Genomic DNA, 21386 nt, shown 5'->3' with positions numbered 1-21386 from the left:
ATTCAAAACAAATACCAAACAGCTGTTTTGAATTAAAAAAACAGCGCAATGTCATTCTCATTGTAACGTTTTCTGCTCTATCTTGGAGTAGATTGGTTTCGGTTTGAGTTGAGTAATAAGTTTGAGTTTGACATCACTGTCAGTGGACCCGCCACGAGAACGGTTTGTGCAAGGCTCACGGGACGGTCCGTGACGCACAATTCTATTGGTTGGTCGAGTTCCGACAAGGCTCAAGGGACGCTCCATGACGTAGCTCGGTGTCACGATTTCATGGCGTTCACACTTTCCAGTTCCATTCCTTCTCCTTGTCCATTTTAGTATTAGTGGTTTCATATCACAATGAACGAAGTCGAGTGCGGGATCACCATATGAGACCGGTAAAGGAGAAAGGAGTTATTGCGTTTAATTTAGACGAGTGACGTACGATATTTACTCTAAGCAAACTTAACAACAAGACAAATCCTTATGTATTCCTACCGACTAAAGGACTAAAAATTAATAACTAGCCTATTCATAACCAGATTTTATGTTTTTTGTTTCTAACCACCCATAGCCAAATATAATACAGTATAATCAACTCGTTGGTGTACGGTAAAAACTCATTACAGTACAGTAGTACGTAATGAAACCCCATTTGATTAAGCTGGCGGTAAACAGCTGTTTTCTGGACAAAATCCTTGCGTGGAAAGCTCGTTAAAACTGTATAGTGTGGGGTAGTTTTATTAACTTTTGGTTACTGAAGCCTTCCTTGGTGAAGGTTCTTTGAGAAACACGGAGGCGGATTGGGTGTCCAGGAACGTAATGGCTTACCCATAGCAAATGGCCCTGAATCTAAACTGGTCCATCTTCAGCCTGTGAGCCAGCCTTCCTCCTGCACTCTGGTCGGGAGACGCTTAATGGGGATGCTTGGACCTAAGCTTTATGGTAGCCACTGCTGTGAAATTGACAGCAGTGGGGGCCACTCGTAGTAAGGCCCAGTTCACACGAGCGACTTATCTAGCCGACTAGGCTGTGACTAAGTAAGCCCGACTGGGTAGTGGACCACAGGATCAAATGGAGCCGTTCACACGAGTGTAGGGCGACGACTAGCCAGCCACGTTCGAGCTTGGTGTCCCAAAATATAGTCGGGCCCTGCTTCCCAGTCACTCATGGCAGCTACCCAGTCACCTGATCTAGCGGCGTAGCAGTACATGTAGCCTTAATATGGGAGCGTTCACACGAGCGATCGGGTAGTCGCGCTGCAGCTCACATTCTTCCCTTTGTTCTCATTGTGCACCAGTGATGGATCTGAGTAGTTTTGGTATCGATATTTTCATCTAGTCCGTGGACATGTCGCTCGTGTGAACCGGTGTATCCTGTGGTCCGCTACCCAGTCGGGTTTACCTAATTACAACCTAGTCGGCTAGATAAGTTGCTCGTGTGAACCGGGCCTAAGTTGTCTTGCCACCTGAAAGCGGTAATCCAATGTTGTCGGAAACTGACTCAAGAGCCATAGGCATAAGGATGTGCTTGCAACTGTGTTGGGTGGGCATTCGGTGTCCAAAAAGGTTTATCCCGATTGGTGAAATGTAGGGTATGGTCTGGTGGACGATGATGGAGTCATTGGTAAACGACTCCCATGAACCGGGGTCAAAAACCCAAGACATGAATAATATTGTTTTTTTGTTTCAGGTTGCAGGCTGACTGTTGAGAAGTGTTCATTGCTAGAATTTGTTCTAGCAGAAGTTGATTAATTTATTAATTTTATAGTATCGAGAGAGCATCAAATACACAGAGAAGATTTCTGGAGGAGAAGGCAAGTAGTGAGGAGGCATGAAATGCAGATTTGGATAGGATTGCAGCGGAAAAGGAGTTCTTGGCACGATATCAGAATAAGCAGAGAAGAATGAGTAGCTGGGTTGTGGCATCAGAGCTGGCAGGAGGTTCAGCATCTAGCAGTATGGCACTAAAGAATCTGGGAAAGGTCCTAGAGAAGATGTGCGCCTGGTAAGCAACCTAACTTATCCGGAAGGAGTTGAAAAAAAGGAGAGCGCCGAAGTTCTCAGAACCCTCAAGAGGTTAGTGAAACCGCAGGAAATAGGATTAAAGATTAGAAGGATATTTAACATCTGGAATGGAGTAATCGTTGAAGCAGAGATTGAAGGAACAGAAAATCTGACAAAAGAGAAATCTCTGGCGAATGTGGGATTAAAAGTTGAGAAGCCGACGAAGAATAGAAAACGAGGTCAAAGAATAAGTCTTCAGTAGGAATATGCAAGGAAGTGAAATTGAGGGGAAACAGTTGAAACAGGGGTTTGAGGTGCGACATAAGTAAGGATAATAAATCAGCTGGGAAGAAAAAAAATATTGTAGTGGAGTGTTCTGTGAGAGTGCGAAATTGGGTAAGGAGGCAGGATCAGATGTTCGAAGAATGGCAGTGCTGTATAGTCAAACGCTACCACTGATGGTACATATTTTACAATTTAGCTACAAAGAGAGAGGGTAAGGCCATGATCAGCAATTTGTTGGATATTGAACTTACTGAATGCAAGAAAGAAGCAGCACAAAACAGCTTACATTCAGCAACCTACTGCTGTAACTTCTTATTTAATAATTGCTTGGTTGATTGAAAATCATTTACAAAGTGAATGTTTAAATTTATTATAAAATTAAATTCTTTACAAAAAAAATGATAAAAACAAATGTCCTACAATCACACCTACATTTATTCAAACTAGTTTCTGAACCAGCATTATCTGACTACGGAAACGGGGGTTTCCCATTTTTGACCCTAAAACATAACATTTTGAAATTATTTCTTTCTAAAACATTTTGTTTAGCTTAAAAAACAAATAATTTTGTATATTGAAACATTGTAATGTGCCTAATGATTAAGGAGAAAATTCCAAAAATCTGTAAATCCATGTTATTCTTATGGAGAAGAGTGAAGTTAACTCTTGTAGTTTACTTGTTTATAAACATAATTTGATCAAATTTGGAAATTTTTAAAATTTCACATTATACTATCAACATTTAACTATAAAAACACTTTATTACCGTCCCTGCTGTAGCAGCATACCTAAGCACTCGTTAAACTCAAATCAAATCAAATCAGTTTTATTTCCACAATATATACAAATTTACAATTTTTCAAAAAAATAAAATAAAAATATATATAGTCCTGAAGCATTATACAGTAATTGTTAACGTAAATTAATTCTAGTAAAATTAATTTATAAGTTATAAAAGTAAAAACTTAAATACTAGTTGAATGTTTGCTCCGGCTTGAATAATAACTAATTTAATATATAATGGAAATGAGTCTACATAGACCTCAGTGGTCTGTGCGTAGACTCGAGTTGTTAAAAATTATATATATATTTTTTGAGCTAATTTGCAATTGAAGAAAAAGTTTAAAATTAAATAAAAATGTACTAAGTGCTATGGGTACGTGTAAAGATAAAAATAAGTTTAAAGATTATATAAAAAATTGGAGTAAATATTAATTAAAATTTTTAATAACAGAATTGTTTAAAGGGGAAGCCAATAAATAAAAAGGAAAAGAATTTTGTTGGTTGCAAGAGTTTGCAGAGGGGGTCCGTAAATAACTATAGTTATTTAAATAGGGAACAAACAAATGTGACATTTTAAGGAGATATTTGAGTGAAAATCCAATCAGGCAAATGAAATTCGCTTAGTCTGCAGGTTTGCAGCGGCGGGGGTATTTTGTGATTGTGCCACGCAGGGTACAACTGCACAAAAGCAACATTGGCTTTCCTAATGCGTGTCTTCATGTCTTTTCAGTCCCACCCCTCTTGGACACAATACTTCCCAGGTATGTGAACGAGTCAACGTCTTCTTTCTATGATTTGACCTTCAATGTCCAAAATGGCTATCTGTTCTCTGCATTTATTCTCAAAAACTTTTGTTTTGTGGATATTCATCTTTAGTCCTGCAGCCTCTGCCTCATCTTTCAACGTATTTAATTTAAACTGCATATCTTTAAATCTTTGTGAGGCATCTGCATAGGGGTCTCAATCCCAGGATCCCAGTTAGTTTTTGATAACACAATTTAATGTAATTGATATATCTATGTATTTGTTATTATATAGAATTTTCACTTGATGTTAGCGACTCGGTCCTGGCACTCAAGCTTTGCTTCGCAGGGACCTAATTTCAGAGTATTTTATGTAAAAAACTATATGTAATTTTTCTTTTTCTGAATAAATAAAAATTGAAAAAGGAATTGAATAAAGAATAAGACAAGTTTTTTTAATAATCTTTTATTTACAAAACAAGTATAAAACTGCATTGTGTTATTCAAAATTATGTCAGTAAAAAATGTAAAAATACAAAGAAACCAAATTACTAAAATTGATTCCTTATAAACAATCAATTGTTGGTTTCATAGTAGACAAAGAAATCAAACCTCAATTAATAGAATGTAATTTAAACTAAAAGTTCAGGAACATACTTTAACTGACCACATCAATTAAATTAATTTCCTCTAGGAAAATACTAATCCAGTAATCAGTACAGAATAACAGTATGAGGTATATGAACAATTGTACCGTTCACACAAAAAGTCGTTGGGCCAAGCAAAATATTGAATAGCCTAAAATTTAAGTGCGATAACATTTAATTAATTATTATTAATAAGGATAATAAATAAATAAGTCACCGATTGAGTTTAAAGACATTTTTAGATTTGAAAATAAGATTTATGCTTTAACTTTATGGGTATTTGATCGTTTGTTGTGCAGTAGGGAAGTGTTTGGTTCCCACTGCAGCTCTAGTAGAGCGATATGGTACTGTGTTTGTGTATTTTGGTCAATATGCACAACTAATTCTTGTACCTCATTGAGTAGTTGACCGTTAAAGCTATGTGATTTGGGTGATTTAAATTAGCACAACTAGTCTTCTTAGTTCAATGGAATAACCATTTGTCATAAACACTACTTCAGGACCCATAATAGACACGTAAAAAGATGTTAAAAATTACTTTCTGGCCCAACACTTTTTCTTAATAAAAAAATAACCTAAACTCGGTATCGGTAAAAAAATCTAAGTCTACTCAAACACAAATAACTCTATAAACAAGTATTAGGACAAAACCTGAGGTATTTAAGGCACACTAACAATAACATGAACTGGAAATATATGTGGCTTACTTTACGGATATGTACATTGAAGTCACATTAAATTGAAATACATTACCATGAAGTGGTTTTAACATCTTAGCTCATATAGAACCGTTCAATAGTCAAACTGTTTCAGTCTTCTATCCTATTTTACAATGGTTTGTCAAATATTCATGATAACTAATGATTTTAACATGACACATATTTTACATTATTTATGTCAAAAGAATGGAATTTTACTTTTTTACTAAGCTATGAATGGTAAACTGAAAATCAATATTGAAGTAATCTGAATTACACCACTGCACAACTCAAGGTTACTCACATACTTGCAGTACCTTAGATTCTCCAGCCTTCATTGTTAGGAGCTCAAGTAAACAATTACCAGTTTAGTGCACTGCACTTATTCTTATTCATTTTAGTCAGTCACTTTTATGTGAAATAGTGTAACTGATAAAACTTAACAAAATATAAATAACACAATAACACTACTCTTAGTTCTCTTAAGTCTTTAGTTTGACTTAGTGTCACTGGCAAAACTCAACAATATATAATGACACAATGCTTCTCAAAAACTCTTAGTCTTCATTCTCTAAATCAAATCCTTGCATCATCTGTAAAGAAAAAAAAAATACAAAGATAAAATCAACTGAATACTCAATATGTTATACAGCATGAAAAGAAATGCCTGGGAATGATTTTGTATATTTGTTCCTTAGGTCAAAACATGATATAAACATATAAACACCATTTTCCAATATGGCCGACACATTAATATTTTTATGGAACACCCTGTATTTTATGATTGTTTTAGAATGTAAGTGTGTTTTTATGACGTTCTTATTCTAGATATTTTTTCTCTTTTAGTATTCGTTTTGGAGTTACAGGGTGTTACAATGTAAGAGAAAATTAGGTGAAGCACTGGTATTTTGACGTCTATAGCAAGATGAAGGCTTCTGGCCGTGACGAGCCCTAGGGGCCAGCACTAGACCCAACTAATAAAAAGTTATTGATATCAATACTATGTGTAGAAATATGCCTTCGCATTATGAGTATTCCTATAACTAAGACAATTGCCTTCAAAACAAGCTTTTAAAACTATCTCTATAGCCCTTGCCATCTTTTGAAAAATACTTAATTTACAACATTTTTTGGGCGAAGCAAAAGTTCTGGAAACCTACAAATAAATTTATAAAGTATGTTTGTAAAATGTTCTATTAAAGTTTGATCAAGTTCTTGTGAAAATTACCATTCATTTCCAAGTCATTAGATGGTTTTTGAAACCCTAAAAATAACCCTCTTTTAAATTCTGACAGACTGTCATATTAAGTTGTAAAAAGAGCTAAAAAACATTTATTTTTTTATAAATAACGTAGAATAAATTAAACCATGAAAATATCCTGTATATCTTGTCTGTTGCAAGATGGCCAACCATGCTTCAGTTGTTTCAAAAAGTTGGATAGGAAGGTGTGTGGTCTTATGTGATTGTTAGAACTATGAAGAGTAGCGGTACGCGTTTTAGAGAAATTTTTACTAGGCATGTATATATTATGGTATCTATATAAAATACACATTCTGGACTATTTCATCAAAAATATATTACAATGTTTGCGATACAATGTATATTAATTATATGATGTTATAATTTGTACCCATTGTTGCGCTGGTCAGGAACTAGTCCTGAGAAATGGATTCTCTCACAAAAATTAGAATATCTTAGTTGTTTAGTGAGCAAATTTTTACATTTAAAGAATTGTTGGATTAGTCATAACATTTCATAAAAAAATATATAGGCTAGGCCTATCCATAACAGTTTTTTTAATAGAATAACTTATCAGATCTTTAAGATCAAAGATAGATCTTAAGATACAACATTTTAACGGCTGTAATCCTGAATTGGTAAACATTAGAAACTGATACTTTGTGCTGATAATTGGTACTATTTGTCACCACTCTTGCAAAAGTTTATCACTTGGGCCTAGGTTTAACAAATATTAAAAATAAAATAACACAAACATACAAAAGTCTACTTAGAACCATTTCCAACTAACGATATATATTTCCTATCCCTTTTATTCACCCTACAATGCCAATTTACCTTGGGCCTATAGAATATTTGGAACATTTCCCATCGCGAAAAAAAACCAATGTTTTCATGGCGTATCATGAAATTAATTTATAAAAATGATTTAAAATTAAGGTAAACAGAGTAAATTACAACACTTTTTTAAAAAGAAAATTATCTAGCTTACCAGATGTGCCAGGTTCTTCAGAAATGGGTTGTTCTGCAGAAGCGGACTGTTCAGCTGAAGCGGGTTGTTCTGTAGAAGCAGATTGTTCAGCTGAAGCGGGTTGTTCTGCAGAAGTGGACTGTTCAGCGGAAGCGGGTTGTTCTGCAGAAGTGGACTGTTCAGCGGAAGCGGGTTGTTCTGCAGAAGTGGGTTGAGCGGATGAAGAAGACGAAGAACCTTCTCCGCTGGAGCATGCACCGTTGTTAGCAGAAGAAAAGAACTGGGTTATTGGCTTCTGCCAAGCCGGTGTCTCGCGAGGACAGTACGGGTTGCCTCCAGCATATTTGTTTTCTGCAAACAATAAATTTGTCATATTATAGGCAACATATAATGTAAATATTTTCCAAGAAAGCCAAGTGACTGATTCTAATTAGGAGAAAGCATGTTATGCATGAACTTTAAGGAACTTTTTTGCATGTTTTGTTTGTACGGTCTGGGGATGAAGCTGGTGTTGTACGGAATCTTTTGAGGTACTAAACAAGTGATCAGTTGCTTGAATGTAATCGAGTTAGTTTTTAACAAAAAAGATAGCAGATAGGTTGTGAGATTAACAGTGTATAGTCTTTACATTTATGAAACAATAAAAACAGATCCACCTCAACAGAACAATTTCAACAATTAGTATATAACATCATATTAAAAATTAACCTACCTCGGCATAATCTAGAATTCTACACTAAATTGACATCTTACATAGGGCTAAAATTTCTACAGTTTTTACCAGCTCACATCCGAAAAGGAACACAATATAATAGATTTAAGCAGCTCTTAAAAGACTTTTTATAAGAACTCTTTGCTACTCATAAGTATTAGTATAAGTATAAGTAACAGACTTCATAAGTATTAGTAAAAAACCTGTAAACTTAATTTAAATTCCAAATAATCCTTCAATCATAGTTTTGTTAGAAATAAAAATGAAGCAAACTTAGTAGGTACTCTTTTAATCAAAAAATGTAAAGGCTAGTTAAGAGTTACAGGCTTAGACCTAACAGCAATATGATATATTTACTTAGCTGTAAGCCATTTTTAATTTAGTTTATGACTCAAGTTCATGTAATGGTACACTATATTGAATAAAGAATGTTTTGACTTTGACATGCTCAATTATTACTTAGCTCTCTTTCACACCAGCACGAAGCTGTTTAGAATATTGAATCATCTGCATCTGTTATTGTTAAATATTGATTAAATAGTTTAGGTAAAACATGGGATTGCTTACATTTAGTACATTGTTGATTTTTCCCAAATACTTTTTTACTTGTGTAAAAATTGTTGTTATATTAGTAATTTTCCTGATTGTCAAAACAATTGAAAAAATGGCAATGAAATGTGAAAACTATCTATTTAGTGCAACAGATTAGGAGAATAGCTTGTACCAGATGGAAACTGACTGGAATGTTTGTGAATGGACTTTTGAACTGGACTCTATCTATAGCTGCGGACAAGCCTACTGAGGCTTTTGTAGCTTTGAATGAAATGTATTTTGTTTATAATGTTTTGTTGCATGAATAAATAAATAAATCTGGGAGCTTTCATACCAGTGTGGGTTTACCGGACAGACTTAAACCTGGGTTGAAAGATCACCTGGACGAACCTTTCAATGCGGGACCAGACCGGATGGCTAGATTTTAAGCATTGGCTCATAAGTATGCTATCGCACTTGGGCGGAACGGGCTGGTTTCAGTACAGCTTAAGGAAGTTTATAATATAATTGTACAATTACCTCGTCACAGCTCCGTAGTTTCCGTATATATTACGGCCGTTTCGGCATCAAAATGCCATCCTCAGATACATACACCTTTAGCATTAGATACAAAGAACATCGCCCTAACGGAAAAACTGACAAACAAAAATCCACTTTCGCACAACACCTGGTTGACAATAATCACGACTTACTTGATTTGGACAATGGCTTAGAAATTCTGCACGCCTTGGAAATAGGACACCCTTGAGGAATATGAGATTTATAAAGCCCATAAAATAAAATACAACAATGAATCCATACTAAATGACCAACTACAATTTAAATCTCACATTATTTTCAATAACATCATCAAACGAAGCAAGCCAAGGGATCAAAGTCCAAGAGATAATACTGCAACGGCTGGAACGAACTAGCAGTTGTCCATTCAGCTTCCGTACACGTACTCATCATGTGCGTGACAGGCCTGTCTTTAGTTTTTTATGTTTTAAATGTTTGTTATCGTGTTACGTGTGTGTATCAAGTTTGACGACGCCAAATCCGGTGGATGTATGTATCTGAGGATGGCATTTTGATGCCGAAACGGCCGTAATATATACGGAAACCACGGATCTGTGACGAGATAATTGTACAATTCTATTATAGTCTTCAATTCAGCTCAGGGGCTAAACCATGTCTATATTGATAAGGAAGCTTGTTGTTTTCGATATAGAGGAATCCATTTATATCGAGCACTTGATTAGTTTGTTTAAGCATTATATTTTTTTCTTATGACAGTGATGTAGGACAATATATCCGCTGCAGCAAACCATCTTCCATTTTCATGATTACATTTTTACAAAAGATTTGATAAAACAAGCCTTATTTATTTCATATAAAAACATTTGGTTTAACGACCAATTAAATGTTGTTCTATATGGAAGGTAATGAAGTTTTTTAGCTAAACCCTCATACAAATTATGCATACAATTTACATATATCAAAATTTTAACTACAGAATTAATTTTTTCTTCTCTGGAGCCATCAAAACAAAAAATGGTCCCAGATTTGGCATTTTTATTTTTACACACATGGCTTGGATACAAATAAACTTATTTAGCACGGGAGCACTGTAGGCTACTTTATTTTTGGATACAACAAGTATACATAACCACATTTCTTTTATTCATTTCAATCAAATACACCCAAAAGTCAGAAAGTTTCAGTTTGAAAACGCCCGGATCCCGGCAGCTAGTGTGAAAGGTACGGGACGGGCCCGCACTGCACCAGCTGTGAAAGAGTGCTTAGGGGTTAAGGAAGGCCATGGTCCATTCAGATATCATTCAAGTAATGATAGCGGACTACTACGACTGTGTTATCAATGTCCGGCCTGACAACTCCCAGCTTATCTGGTAAACAATTCTTACTGAGTTATAAAAGGAAAAAACTGTTTTGTGTTTTAATGCTTACTTACATTTATTTACTAAGTCAGCTGTGTATTGTTTTACACCATAGTTGTAAATTATTTTTCTCTTGATTATTTTTACAAAAAAACTCGGTTTTTATAGTTAGTTTTTGTTTTTATAGTCATAAATGAATGTGCGTTAGTATTCCGTTATGCTCAGTTACTTTCAGACTTGATTTGATGTGTAACGTGGTAACTATTTAGACTTTTGAAATTTCATAACCTGTACCGTTTGATTTGTTTACGTTTATCTATCATTTCTCTTTTGAAATGGCCGACGAAGGTGTGAATTACACCAACTCGCACCTCTCTGACCACAACTACTCCAATACCGAGGGTTCTCTTTCATATGAAATCATCGATGCTATGATTGATTCTCCTAGCAAGATAAACACGTCAGAAGACGATACAGACAACTGGCAAACGATTCCCAAACGCAGAAACGTTGGAGAAGTTTCTAATAGAAACAAAAAAAAGGCCAAACAAGACATGAACACGCCTATTGAAGTTAGCAACAGTTTTGAAGTATTAAATGTAGATAATGAAGACATGGACTCTAACATCCAAACAAATTTTTCTAAAAAATCATCAGAACCTAAGCCTCCACCTATTTTTATTCCTGATGTGGGTAATGTGAAGGCAATGATTCAAACATTTGAATCTGTCGTTGACACTACTGCTTTTGCCTACAAATGCATAAATAACAATTCAGTTAAGATTCTTCCAACATCTGCTGATATTTATAGAAAAATAGTGAGAAAACTTAACGAGAGTAATGTCAGCTTCCATACATTTCAGCTTAAACAAGATCGAGCATACAGAGTTGTATTGAAGAATATGCACTATTCAGTTGATACAGAAGAACTAAAAGAAGCACTACGACAGATGGGTCATGAGGTAAGAAATATTTCTAATGTACTTCATTCAACCACCAAACAGCCACTGTCAATGTTCTTTGTTGATTTAGAGCCGAGTTCAAATAACAAAGACGTCTTCAATATTCAGTATTTGTTACATGCTAAGATAACTTTTGAACCCCCTTATAGGAAAAGGGAAATTGTTCAATGTAAAAGATGTCAACAATATGGTCACACAAAAACCTACTGTAGGCATCCATTTAGATGTGTTAAATGTGGAAAAGAACACGATACAATCAAATGCACTAAAGACAATTCTACTCCTGCAATATGCGCCTTGTGCGGAGGAGCAAATTACAGGGGATGCATGGTCTTCAAAAATATCCAGAGTCGAACACATCCCCAGGCTCGAGGAAGAACTACCGTACCAAACCAAGCTGAAGTTGCTCAATCATCACATTCTGCCTCTTCTGACAATCTAACACGTCCTGACGTTTCGTATGCGGAGGCAGTTAGCAACTCACGAGTAAGTAACAAAACTAAACCCAGCACAAGTTCTGATAATGTGAATGCACGCACGCCAAGTAATGCTTCTAGTGATGCATCCACAGAAAAGTTAACAAATACAATAACTTCATTCTTTGATCGGTTTGAAAAACTGTTTATGCAACAATCTCAACAAATAGGTTCCTTACTTGACCTACTTACAACTGTTCTTAAAAAGCTCAATTAATGGTGAAAACCTTGAAGATAGCCTTGTGGAATGCTAACGGCTTGGCACAGCGATGCCAAGAATTAAAACTGTTTATTGCTAAACATAAGTTGGACATTATTCTTATTTCTGAAACTCACTTTACTGATTTAAACTTTTGTAAAATTCCAAATTTCAGTCTATACAACACTAACCATCCTAGCAATAGAGCTCATGGAGGTTGTGCTATCTTGATTAAAAGTCATATCAAGCACCATGAATTGCCAAAATATCAGTTCGATTTCATCCAAAGTTCATCTGTTGTAGTGGAGTTTGAGACAGGCCCACTTACTATAAGTTCTATTTACTGCCCACCTAGACACAACATTACACGCCAACAGTTTAATGATTTCTTCTGCACTTTAGGCTGTAAATTTTTGTCAGGAGGAGACTACAATGCCAAACATCCTACATGGGGCTCCCGTCTGGCAACTCCTAGGGGTCGACAACTATTGCAGTCAATCCAAGAACGGAACCTTGATACTCTATCGACAGGCGAACCGACATATTGGCCCTCTGATCGTCAAAAAATACCAGATCTTCTTGATTTTTTTGTTACAAAAGGTGTATCCCGAGATTTTGTGACAATCGAGCAATCTCTGGACCTTTCCTCAGACCACTCACCTGTAATTTTAACGATCGCTTCAAATGTTATATTCAAACCTATTCCACCACATTTATGCAACAAAAATACAGATTGGAATTATTTTCGTGAATTAATGGATCAAAATTTAAAGATTTCTGTGTGTTTGAAGAGCGAAGAAGATTTGAATCTTGCTGTTGAACATTTCAACAAAACAGTTCAAGACTCCGCTTGGAGAGCAACTCCAGACCAGAATAAACATAATTTAAAATCAGGAATACACTATCCAATTGAAATTAATAGGAAAATTGCCGAAAAACGCCGACTCCGTAGAATATGGCAAAACTCTAGAGACCAGACGGATAAAAGAAATCTAAACAGGGCCACTCAACAACTAAAAAGGTTACTGTTTAAATTAAACAATGACAGATTTCAAGATTTCACATCAAACCTTTCTCCATCTGAAGCTAGTGACTACTCCCTTTGGAAAGTTACAAAAAACTTAAAACGTTCACAAATTTGCATTCCACCTATTCTAAAAGAAGACGGTTCTTGGGCCAAAAACAACATCGAGAAAGCAGATGTATTTGCTTCATACTTCAAGGAAGTGTTCAAGCCATATAATATTAATTCAAATGTTGAGCAAGAAATTTTGGAATTCCTCGATTCTCCAAATCAACTTGATTTACCAATAAAATTGTTCACACCATCTGAAGTAGCTAAAGTGATAAAAGACGATTTAAATGGTAAAAAAGCCCCCGGTTATGATCTGATAACAGGTAAAGTGTTGAAAGAGCTTCCTAGAAAAGGAATAGTTTTCCTTACAGTACTTTTCAATGCAGTTTTACGCCTTGAATACTTCCCAATACAGTGGAAGGTTTCACAAATTGTTGTTATTCCGAAACCTGGTAAACCTTTAAATCAAGCATCCTCGTATCGGCCTATATCTCTTCTTCCTGTGGTTTCTAAAGTTTTTGAAAAACTTCTCTTAAAAAGACTCCAAATTATAATTGATGAAAAAGAATTGTTGCCTTCCCATCAGTTTGGGTTCCGCCGAAGGCATTCCACCATTGAGCAAGTGCATAGAATAGTGAATGTAATCAAGGAAGATCTTGAAAATAAACGTTTTTGTTCATCTGCTTTTTTGGACGTAGCCCAGGCGTTTGATAAAGTCTGGCACACAGGATTATTGTTCAAAATTAAAACTTTGCTGCCCCATACATACTATGGAGTGTTGAAATCGTATTTGTCCAAACGCTTTTTTCAAATTAAATATCAAGATATAGTTACAGATGTGCATGAAATTGAATCAGGTGTACCACAAGGCAGTGTTCTTGGACCTATTTTGTATATTTTGTTCACTTATGACCTTCCAAGTACTCAGGGTATTACGGTTGCAACATTTGCAGACGACACTGCTTTTTTATCATCAAATCAGGATCCTATTCTGGCATCATCAAACCTTCAGGCTGCATTAGACGATTTGTCTCAGTGGCTACAGAATTGGAAAATTAAAGTAAATGAAACAAAATCCGTTCAAGTTACATTTACTATGTCTACAAGAACTTGTCCCCCAGTAACATTGAATAATGTCATGCTTCCACAATCCAACGAAGTTAAGTACCTTGGTATGCATCTCGACAGACGGCTTACATGGCATTCACACATTTGGAACAAACGACTTCATTTAAATTTAAAAACAAACAAACTAAATTGGCTCATTGGTCGAAATTCAAAATTATCTGTTGAAAATAAATTACTTTTATACAAAATTATATTGAAACCTATTTGGACCTACGGTATCCAACTCTGGGGAACCACTTCCAACTCAAACATAGAAATAGTTCAAAGGTTTCAATCGAAAACATTGAGAAAAATTTTACAAGCACCTTGGTTTGTCACAAATAAAGTAATTCATCAAGATACAAAATTACCCTATGTTAAAGAAGAAATAAAGAAACGAAGTGAAAAATACCAAAGAAAATTAGAAACCCATCCAAATTTCCTGGCAGTCAACCTCCTCGACAATAGTGAAGCTACATATAGGCTCAAAAGAGTTAATCCAATGGACTTTCCAAATCGTTTTTAGTTAAACTTTTTAAAAGTTTTTTTATGTTAGTGCACTTGATGGAGTGTAACTAACCCATGTTAAGATGGTTATAAAATTTACTTATTATTCTATTACTGAATAGACTGTAAATAAATACTTGTTAAAAAAAAAAAAAAAAATTCTTACTTGTTTATGGATAGGTAGCCTATAAGTATATTGATCAAACTTGGCAAATTTATTCATCTTAAACTAAGCTATTATAAATAGCTTTCACTTAAAAACACACTTAATTAAACATCCAGAAGCAGCAAACCTACGGCAAGTTTAATGTTACCTATTTAAATAACTTAGATTTGTGAAAATAAAATCAGGCAAATGGAAATTCTCTTAGTCTGCAGGTTTACTGCACCGGGGGTATTTGTGACTTTTCGATCGCCAGTACTTAAGTAAAATGGAGATGTGTAGGTTATTATGTAAAAAATGCATGCACGACTTTAACAGAATAATTAATATAATTTCAAATCAATAGCACTTCATTTTTTAGTTTTTAGGGATTGCCTGTTTTAATTGACCTTTTGAGTTATTCAACTTAGGTCTGGTACGGTCGGTTAAGAGTGGGGTCCACTGGATAAGAGTTTTTGACAAGGTAATGGGAGAATGTTTGCCGATACTGTTTATTTACTTTTTTTAAACCAACAACACTCTTCAAATCTTAACAAGGGCGTGAAAAACAACTGTGTTACAAGTAAATGTAGGCCTAAGTAATGTTTCTATTGCTAAGGATAAGGCAGGTATAAACCCAATTTTATTGTTTCATGCAGTTTAGTACATAGGCCTAGGCCTAAGTTAATTGTTTACTGCAGCCAAAGTTAAACAGTACAGTAAGAAGTATGAATCTAGATCCATACCTAAAGTTTAAACTGTTCTTACAGTGCAAAAGAGTTCAATCCAAGTCAAAAAGATTTCTCACTACCGGTACTTTGAAATAGTTTATCTACAAAATAAAACATACTTGCAGAGTTTGTATCAGCAGAAGATGGGGTTACCGGGGCAGGGGGTGGGCCTTTACGGGAAGCTTTGGCTCCCGCAACTGGAAAAAAACATGCAACTCAATTAGTTTACAAGAATGAAAATTTCAATTTTTATATAAACATTAAAAGTCAAACATTTTGCACATTTTCAATATTTATAATCGGCCTAATTAAGGCATTGTACCCCACAATTTTCAGTCTTAGCCAAGACACCAGCAGTTCAACCAGAAGTTAGTTAGTTAAAGTTGCTTTTAAAAGTAAAACTGAAGGCCAGTCCGAATAGTAATCCCCCCATAGAATTGATGGGCCTATCCATAGATTCCTAAGTGCTACCTGTGGACACTGAAACGTCTGTCCAGTGTAGACAACCATACTCATAGTCTTTTGGTCCTCCACAAGCGTTCTAAAAACATATACAGGTGTCTACTAAATCTGGTTTGAAAAATTAAAATTTTCCAGTAGGCCTACAATTCAAGACAAATTCCTGAATTTTAAGAACTACTATCGGAATCCTACTTTAAGCTTTGTCACGCTATTTTATATTAACTCAAACTTTTAAAGGTTTTTAAAATATAAATCATTTGTATTACATGATGCATTTAACCATTGAGTATACACGTACTAGAGTAGCCACTCATTGAAGGTTATCGTTACCTGAACAGCGCTGTTGCAGGGTAGCGTCAGCGCCCGAACTACTCTACCTTGGACATGTCAATAAGGCAGTTAAAGTGTTCTTTATTATTGCTTCCATTTTAGGTTGTAGGATGTCACTTTTGTTGATGAAATTTGTTTGTTTGTTTGTTTCTAGTTTTATTGTTTTCTAATACATTTTTAATACTAAATGATTAAAAGGTCCTCAGAGCCGCACTGCCCTACCAACAGACTACCGCGACCCAAGCGTCAGCGGCCCGAACTACGACACCAAAATCGGTAACAACTAATAGCATTATCTGATGACTCTTATTTCATATAACTTTATTCATTTAAGTACAATACATAGATACAGGAATGGCGTCAAGAGAAATTTAATAAAACTAACTAACTAAAATACTCGTCATTATCATGCATGGCATAACAACATACCATCAATATTAATAGCTTTTCAGATCAAATAAATTAAAACAAGCCGTGCAATATGAAAGTTTATACATGAAAATATCAAAATTAAAAATATAGATAAAATTATTTTAAAACCAAAAGTTTCAATTGATATGAAACAGAGCAATTAATAACTTATAGAACTAAAACTCTTCAAAGGAGTACATAGCCTTGTTGATAAGAAACTTTTTCAATTTTAATTTAAATTTATTTTTGGAAGTTTCTAATTTAATTTCTTTAGGAAGTTTATTATAAAATTTGGAACCGGCATATTTAGGTGTCTTCGTAAAAAGTTGCAGAGTATGTGAGCTTGTGGCCAGGTTTTCTGGATTTCTAGTGAAGTAATTGTGATAGTCTCCAATAAGTTGTAATTCATTAAATCTGTCTTTTACTGATAATACTGTTTCATAGACATACATTCCATAAACATTCATAATATTGTCAGTTTTAAAATATTCTTTGACTGAAGTTCTGCGTTTTAAATTGCACAAAATTCTAATAGCTTTCTTTTGCTTTTTTAGAATTGATTTTAATTTTTTCTTTTTTGCTGCACCATAAAGTGAAACTCCAAATGATATGATTGAATGTATGTACAAAAAATATATAATTTTTAAAGTTTCCTTTTCACATAGGGGTTTTAATCTTGTTAGTGCATAAAGGCCAGATGAAATTTTAGAAAGTAACTTATCAATATGATGATTCCACTTCAAATTTTCATCAATTTCTAATCCCATGAATTTGATGTGGTCTTACGTGATGCGGTGATTATACGTGTATACACAATGATTTAACTAATGTTAGAAATTGTGTTAGCGTATTTATTTTTCCAATAACTGGTAAGTTAAGCACTATAACATTAATAACAGTAAGGCGATTCCAGTTATCGTCTTCCGTGATCGCGGCAACAACGGTGAGCATTTTTTCGGTTTCAGCAATTCCGATAATTGTTTCCCGCGATCGCGACAATACCCGTGAACATAGTTTGCGGTTTTGGCGACACCGATAATCGTTTCTCGCGATCGCGGCTATACCTGTGAACATATTTTTTGGTTTCGGCAACACTGATAATCGCTTCCCGCAATCTCGGCAATACCCGTGAACATATTTTGCGGTTTCGGCCACACCGATAATCGTTTCTCGTGCTCGTGAGAACAGCAGCGGTAGTCTTTCAGTTAACTCACGAGTCCGATGACCGGGTTCCGGATTCCTGGAGGTTTTGGTTAATTCCTGGAGTTTTCCAGGATTTTTCAAGGTGTGATGAAATTCCCGAAGCTTTTCTCCAATTTCTGCCCAATGAACCTAATGATACATGGTCACGTATAATAGCCTATACAGTTTTACCTTTAACACCAGCCGCATCCCTTGTTCTGACCATGTTTGGTATCTGAAACATTAATCACAAAGATAAGTTATGCTACTTTATTAGGACCCCCAAACAAACCAAAACTTAATAGTAAATTTACTTTTTTTCTTATTCATAAGCCAACTCAGTTGGTAATTGTTAAGCCCAGGCGCATATTGAGCTGTGCGGCACCGAACACCACGGCATTGGGCGGTCCGGGCGGTGAAGCAGAGCACAGGGCAGCATTATTGGGTAAAAAGTCAGCCTCGCACAGTAACATCGCAGATTGGAAGCAGTGTCCGTACAGTTCTTGTATCTGAGTGATACAGTTTCTAGTGTGAGCTTGTTGTTAAATATTAGAATTTGAGTTCTGAGTCAGATTCAGATGCTGATCTAGATTAATTGTTACTGCTTCACCAGAGAAAAAGAAAGAAAAAGCGGAAATATCTGCGCAATGTTTAGTTCTTTTTGTATTTCTCCCAGATTTAATTCCTGTAATTACTCTTTATATATTTGTTTACTATGACTGGTAATGAACAAAACTAGATAAAAACGTACCATTTCTTTTAACTTCTCTAAATACCTTAGTTATTCCAGATCTAAAATGTTAGCTTTTAATTTTTTTTTATATAAATTTGCTTTTACAATTTATTTGTTGTTGCTTTGTTGGAAAAATTTGAATACTTGCTACTGTGGTCACTGTCATAGCCTAATTGAATCTTTCAACTGTTATGTTTTACTTCACAATCTGAAAAAAATTAGTTTTGGTCATAACTCCTAGACAAAATTGGCTATTTTGCCCAGATTTCCTGACTGAAAAACCTGGGTTTCCTGGTCTTGATTCTTAGACCACAAGTGTGACTTATATATACCTAGAGGTCTACGGGTCCGGAAGCTCCATATCTTCGGGTCTGGTCGGATCAACGGTTGGCACGAGAGATCCGTAAGGGCAGATTGATGGGCCATGCTTGGGTAAAAAAATTCAATATGTGATAAGTTAAATTGAGTTTTTATGAAACCGAGGTCACACCAACGCCATTCAAGGTGATATATCTCAATTGTAAGGAAGGGAGCGTACAAATACGATGTTATTTCTAGTTCATAACAATATAGGCCTAGCTAATTAAAGTGTTTTAACGGAAAAAAATTAGATAATGCTAAAGAGGTAGGCCAGCAATAGAACACCTTATTATGTTAACATTCTTACATATTTCAACTAGGCCTAACTAGCAATACGAGGGTATAATTATAACTTAGGTACTCTTAGTTCTAGAATAGGCCTAAGCTATAGGCCTAGGCCTATGTGTTTACTTAGTTTACAACTGCATCGAAACAGTCATTAATTTCCATTCAGCAATAAATGCAGTTTTAAAGCTTACATAGGGATTTTAGACACTTTCCATACCGGTACTCGACAGTTGGCGGGAACTACTAAACGCCATTTGGGCCGTGTTCCGGAGAAAAAAAAGTTATTGCCACTTGATATTTTGGAGGTTATGTCATCTGCATTATGACACCATTATTGTTAAGTTTTACTGTGCCGTATCTTTGTCAGAGGGGCGGTAGGAGAAGTAGGAGGGGTTATTGCTGGTCTATTGCCAGTTTCACGCCTATCATGTAGGCCTAACTTAAGGCTATTTATACCCCACTACCAGTTCCGATACTTTTCAACATAGCTACTTTAACACTTAATACTCAGGAATAGGCCCATATATAGTCACAATGAGTAGACCTAGCCTTAGTAACTTAAGCTAGGCCTACAGTGAGCCTATCATTCTAGCCTAGAACTCAGAATTGAAGACTTTCAACCTGCCATGAGTCATGTCAAATTGGACCACAAGCAGCCCACGTTAACCAGCATCAAACAATGATATGATCAGGCCTAGGTCATTAACCATTCATTGAAACAGTAGGCCTACAGCCTAGGCCTAAGGGCTTAGGACTTAACTGGAAGAAACATTGTAAGTTAGGCCTACGGAGAGTTACTCGGGACTGACATCAAATTAGGCCTTAGCCTACATCAAGAGAGAGAAAGCCAGATTGAAAAAATGACAGGATCTAAATAAGAGTACCTTTAAGCCAAAGTAACTTGGTAACAACGTGCTCTGGTGTAATTATAGAGCCAAGATTGGAGGAAGCAATTTCATAAAGTAGACATTAATAAAAAGAGAACGAGAACACTAATCATTACCTTAAGGATCTGTCCTGAAGCAACTGAACAACAGAAAAACGAAGTCTGTATCTGTACTGTAGAACGATGCCAATACTTCTAGTCCAGTTTCTTTCTCTCTATTCTAATAGAAGAGGAAGAGAAGTCGAAGTCAAGTGGGGAGTGGGCTAGTTAGTTTAGTTAGTTAGTTACAGCGATAGCGATATTCAAAAGTGCGGGAAGGGCAACCAAAATAGTACATGGAGTAACAAAGCAAGGACTGCAAACGCAAACTGCAATAAGAGTAAATCTTAAATATATCCATAGGCGTACAAAATTAATTGTTAAAATGTCAATTTTAGGTCTTTTCCTCCAAAGTTATGAACATTAAATGCACGGCAACCTGTAACTATCTACAGGCACAGAAAACGTAAAACTACAACCATAGACTTCTCATCCCATTGTAAATTTTGAAGCACGTTTTTCGTGTCTAGTTCATGTACGTGACACATGGGCGCTAGTGTCGACGAAACTTTGTTTATATTATTTTAGGGTTAATTTATTGATTTGTGCTTTACTGTTTGGTTATATAACTAGGGGACAAGTTATTGTTTATGATTAGATCGTATTATTTGGTTAAACAAGGTTTTTAAATGGCTGTAATAACGGGAAACAAATTGTAAACAAAACACGACCTGTACATAAACCGTACAGAACTAACAATAAAATTGTCTTCAGCTGTTCCATAAGGATGAGAAATCTACTAAGGGAGTATGTTTTATCTATGCTATAACGTTATATATAACTATAGAGTTATATAATATATTTTTTATATAATATATATTAATATTTTTATATAACATATAGTTAACTATAGAGTTCGGGACCTGCACTTCCACAACGTAGAGCACATTGTATCACAACAGCCACTACAGTACGCTGAGAACCGAGCTCACCACTGTCGACTA

The 21386-nt window shown here is 35.4% G+C and overlaps 1 protein-coding gene across 1 annotated transcript; it reads right to left on the bottom strand.

The window, feature by feature from the left end:
• Nucleotides 1-4291: 4291 nt before the first annotated feature.
• On the bottom strand, nucleotides 4292-20573 carry LOC128998661 (uncharacterized). Its single transcript, XM_054424888.1, has 5 exons — nucleotides 20461-20573; nucleotides 18269-18311; nucleotides 15811-15888; nucleotides 7373-7702; nucleotides 4292-5734 (listed from the first exon to the last, which is right to left on the bottom strand). Exons 2-5 carry the CDS (start codon nucleotides 18300-18302, stop codon nucleotides 5718-5720), a joined length of 459 nt encoding a protein of 152 aa, XP_054280863.1. The 5' UTR covers nucleotides 18303-18311; nucleotides 20461-20573; the 3' UTR covers nucleotides 4292-5717.
• Between the last annotated feature and the right edge of the window lie 813 nt (nucleotides 20574-21386).

This window comes from Macrosteles quadrilineatus, unplaced genomic scaffold, assembly GCF_028750875.1.
Source record: "Macrosteles quadrilineatus isolate MER2022 unplaced genomic scaffold, UCM_ALF_1.0 Scaffold_7__1_contigs__length_78375512, whole genome shotgun sequence".
In the NCBI taxonomy this organism is placed as follows: domain Eukaryota; kingdom Metazoa; phylum Arthropoda; class Insecta; order Hemiptera; family Cicadellidae; genus Macrosteles; species Macrosteles quadrilineatus.
Note: the sequence above shows the minus strand (reverse complement) of the source record. Positions and strands in the feature narration are given on the sequence as shown.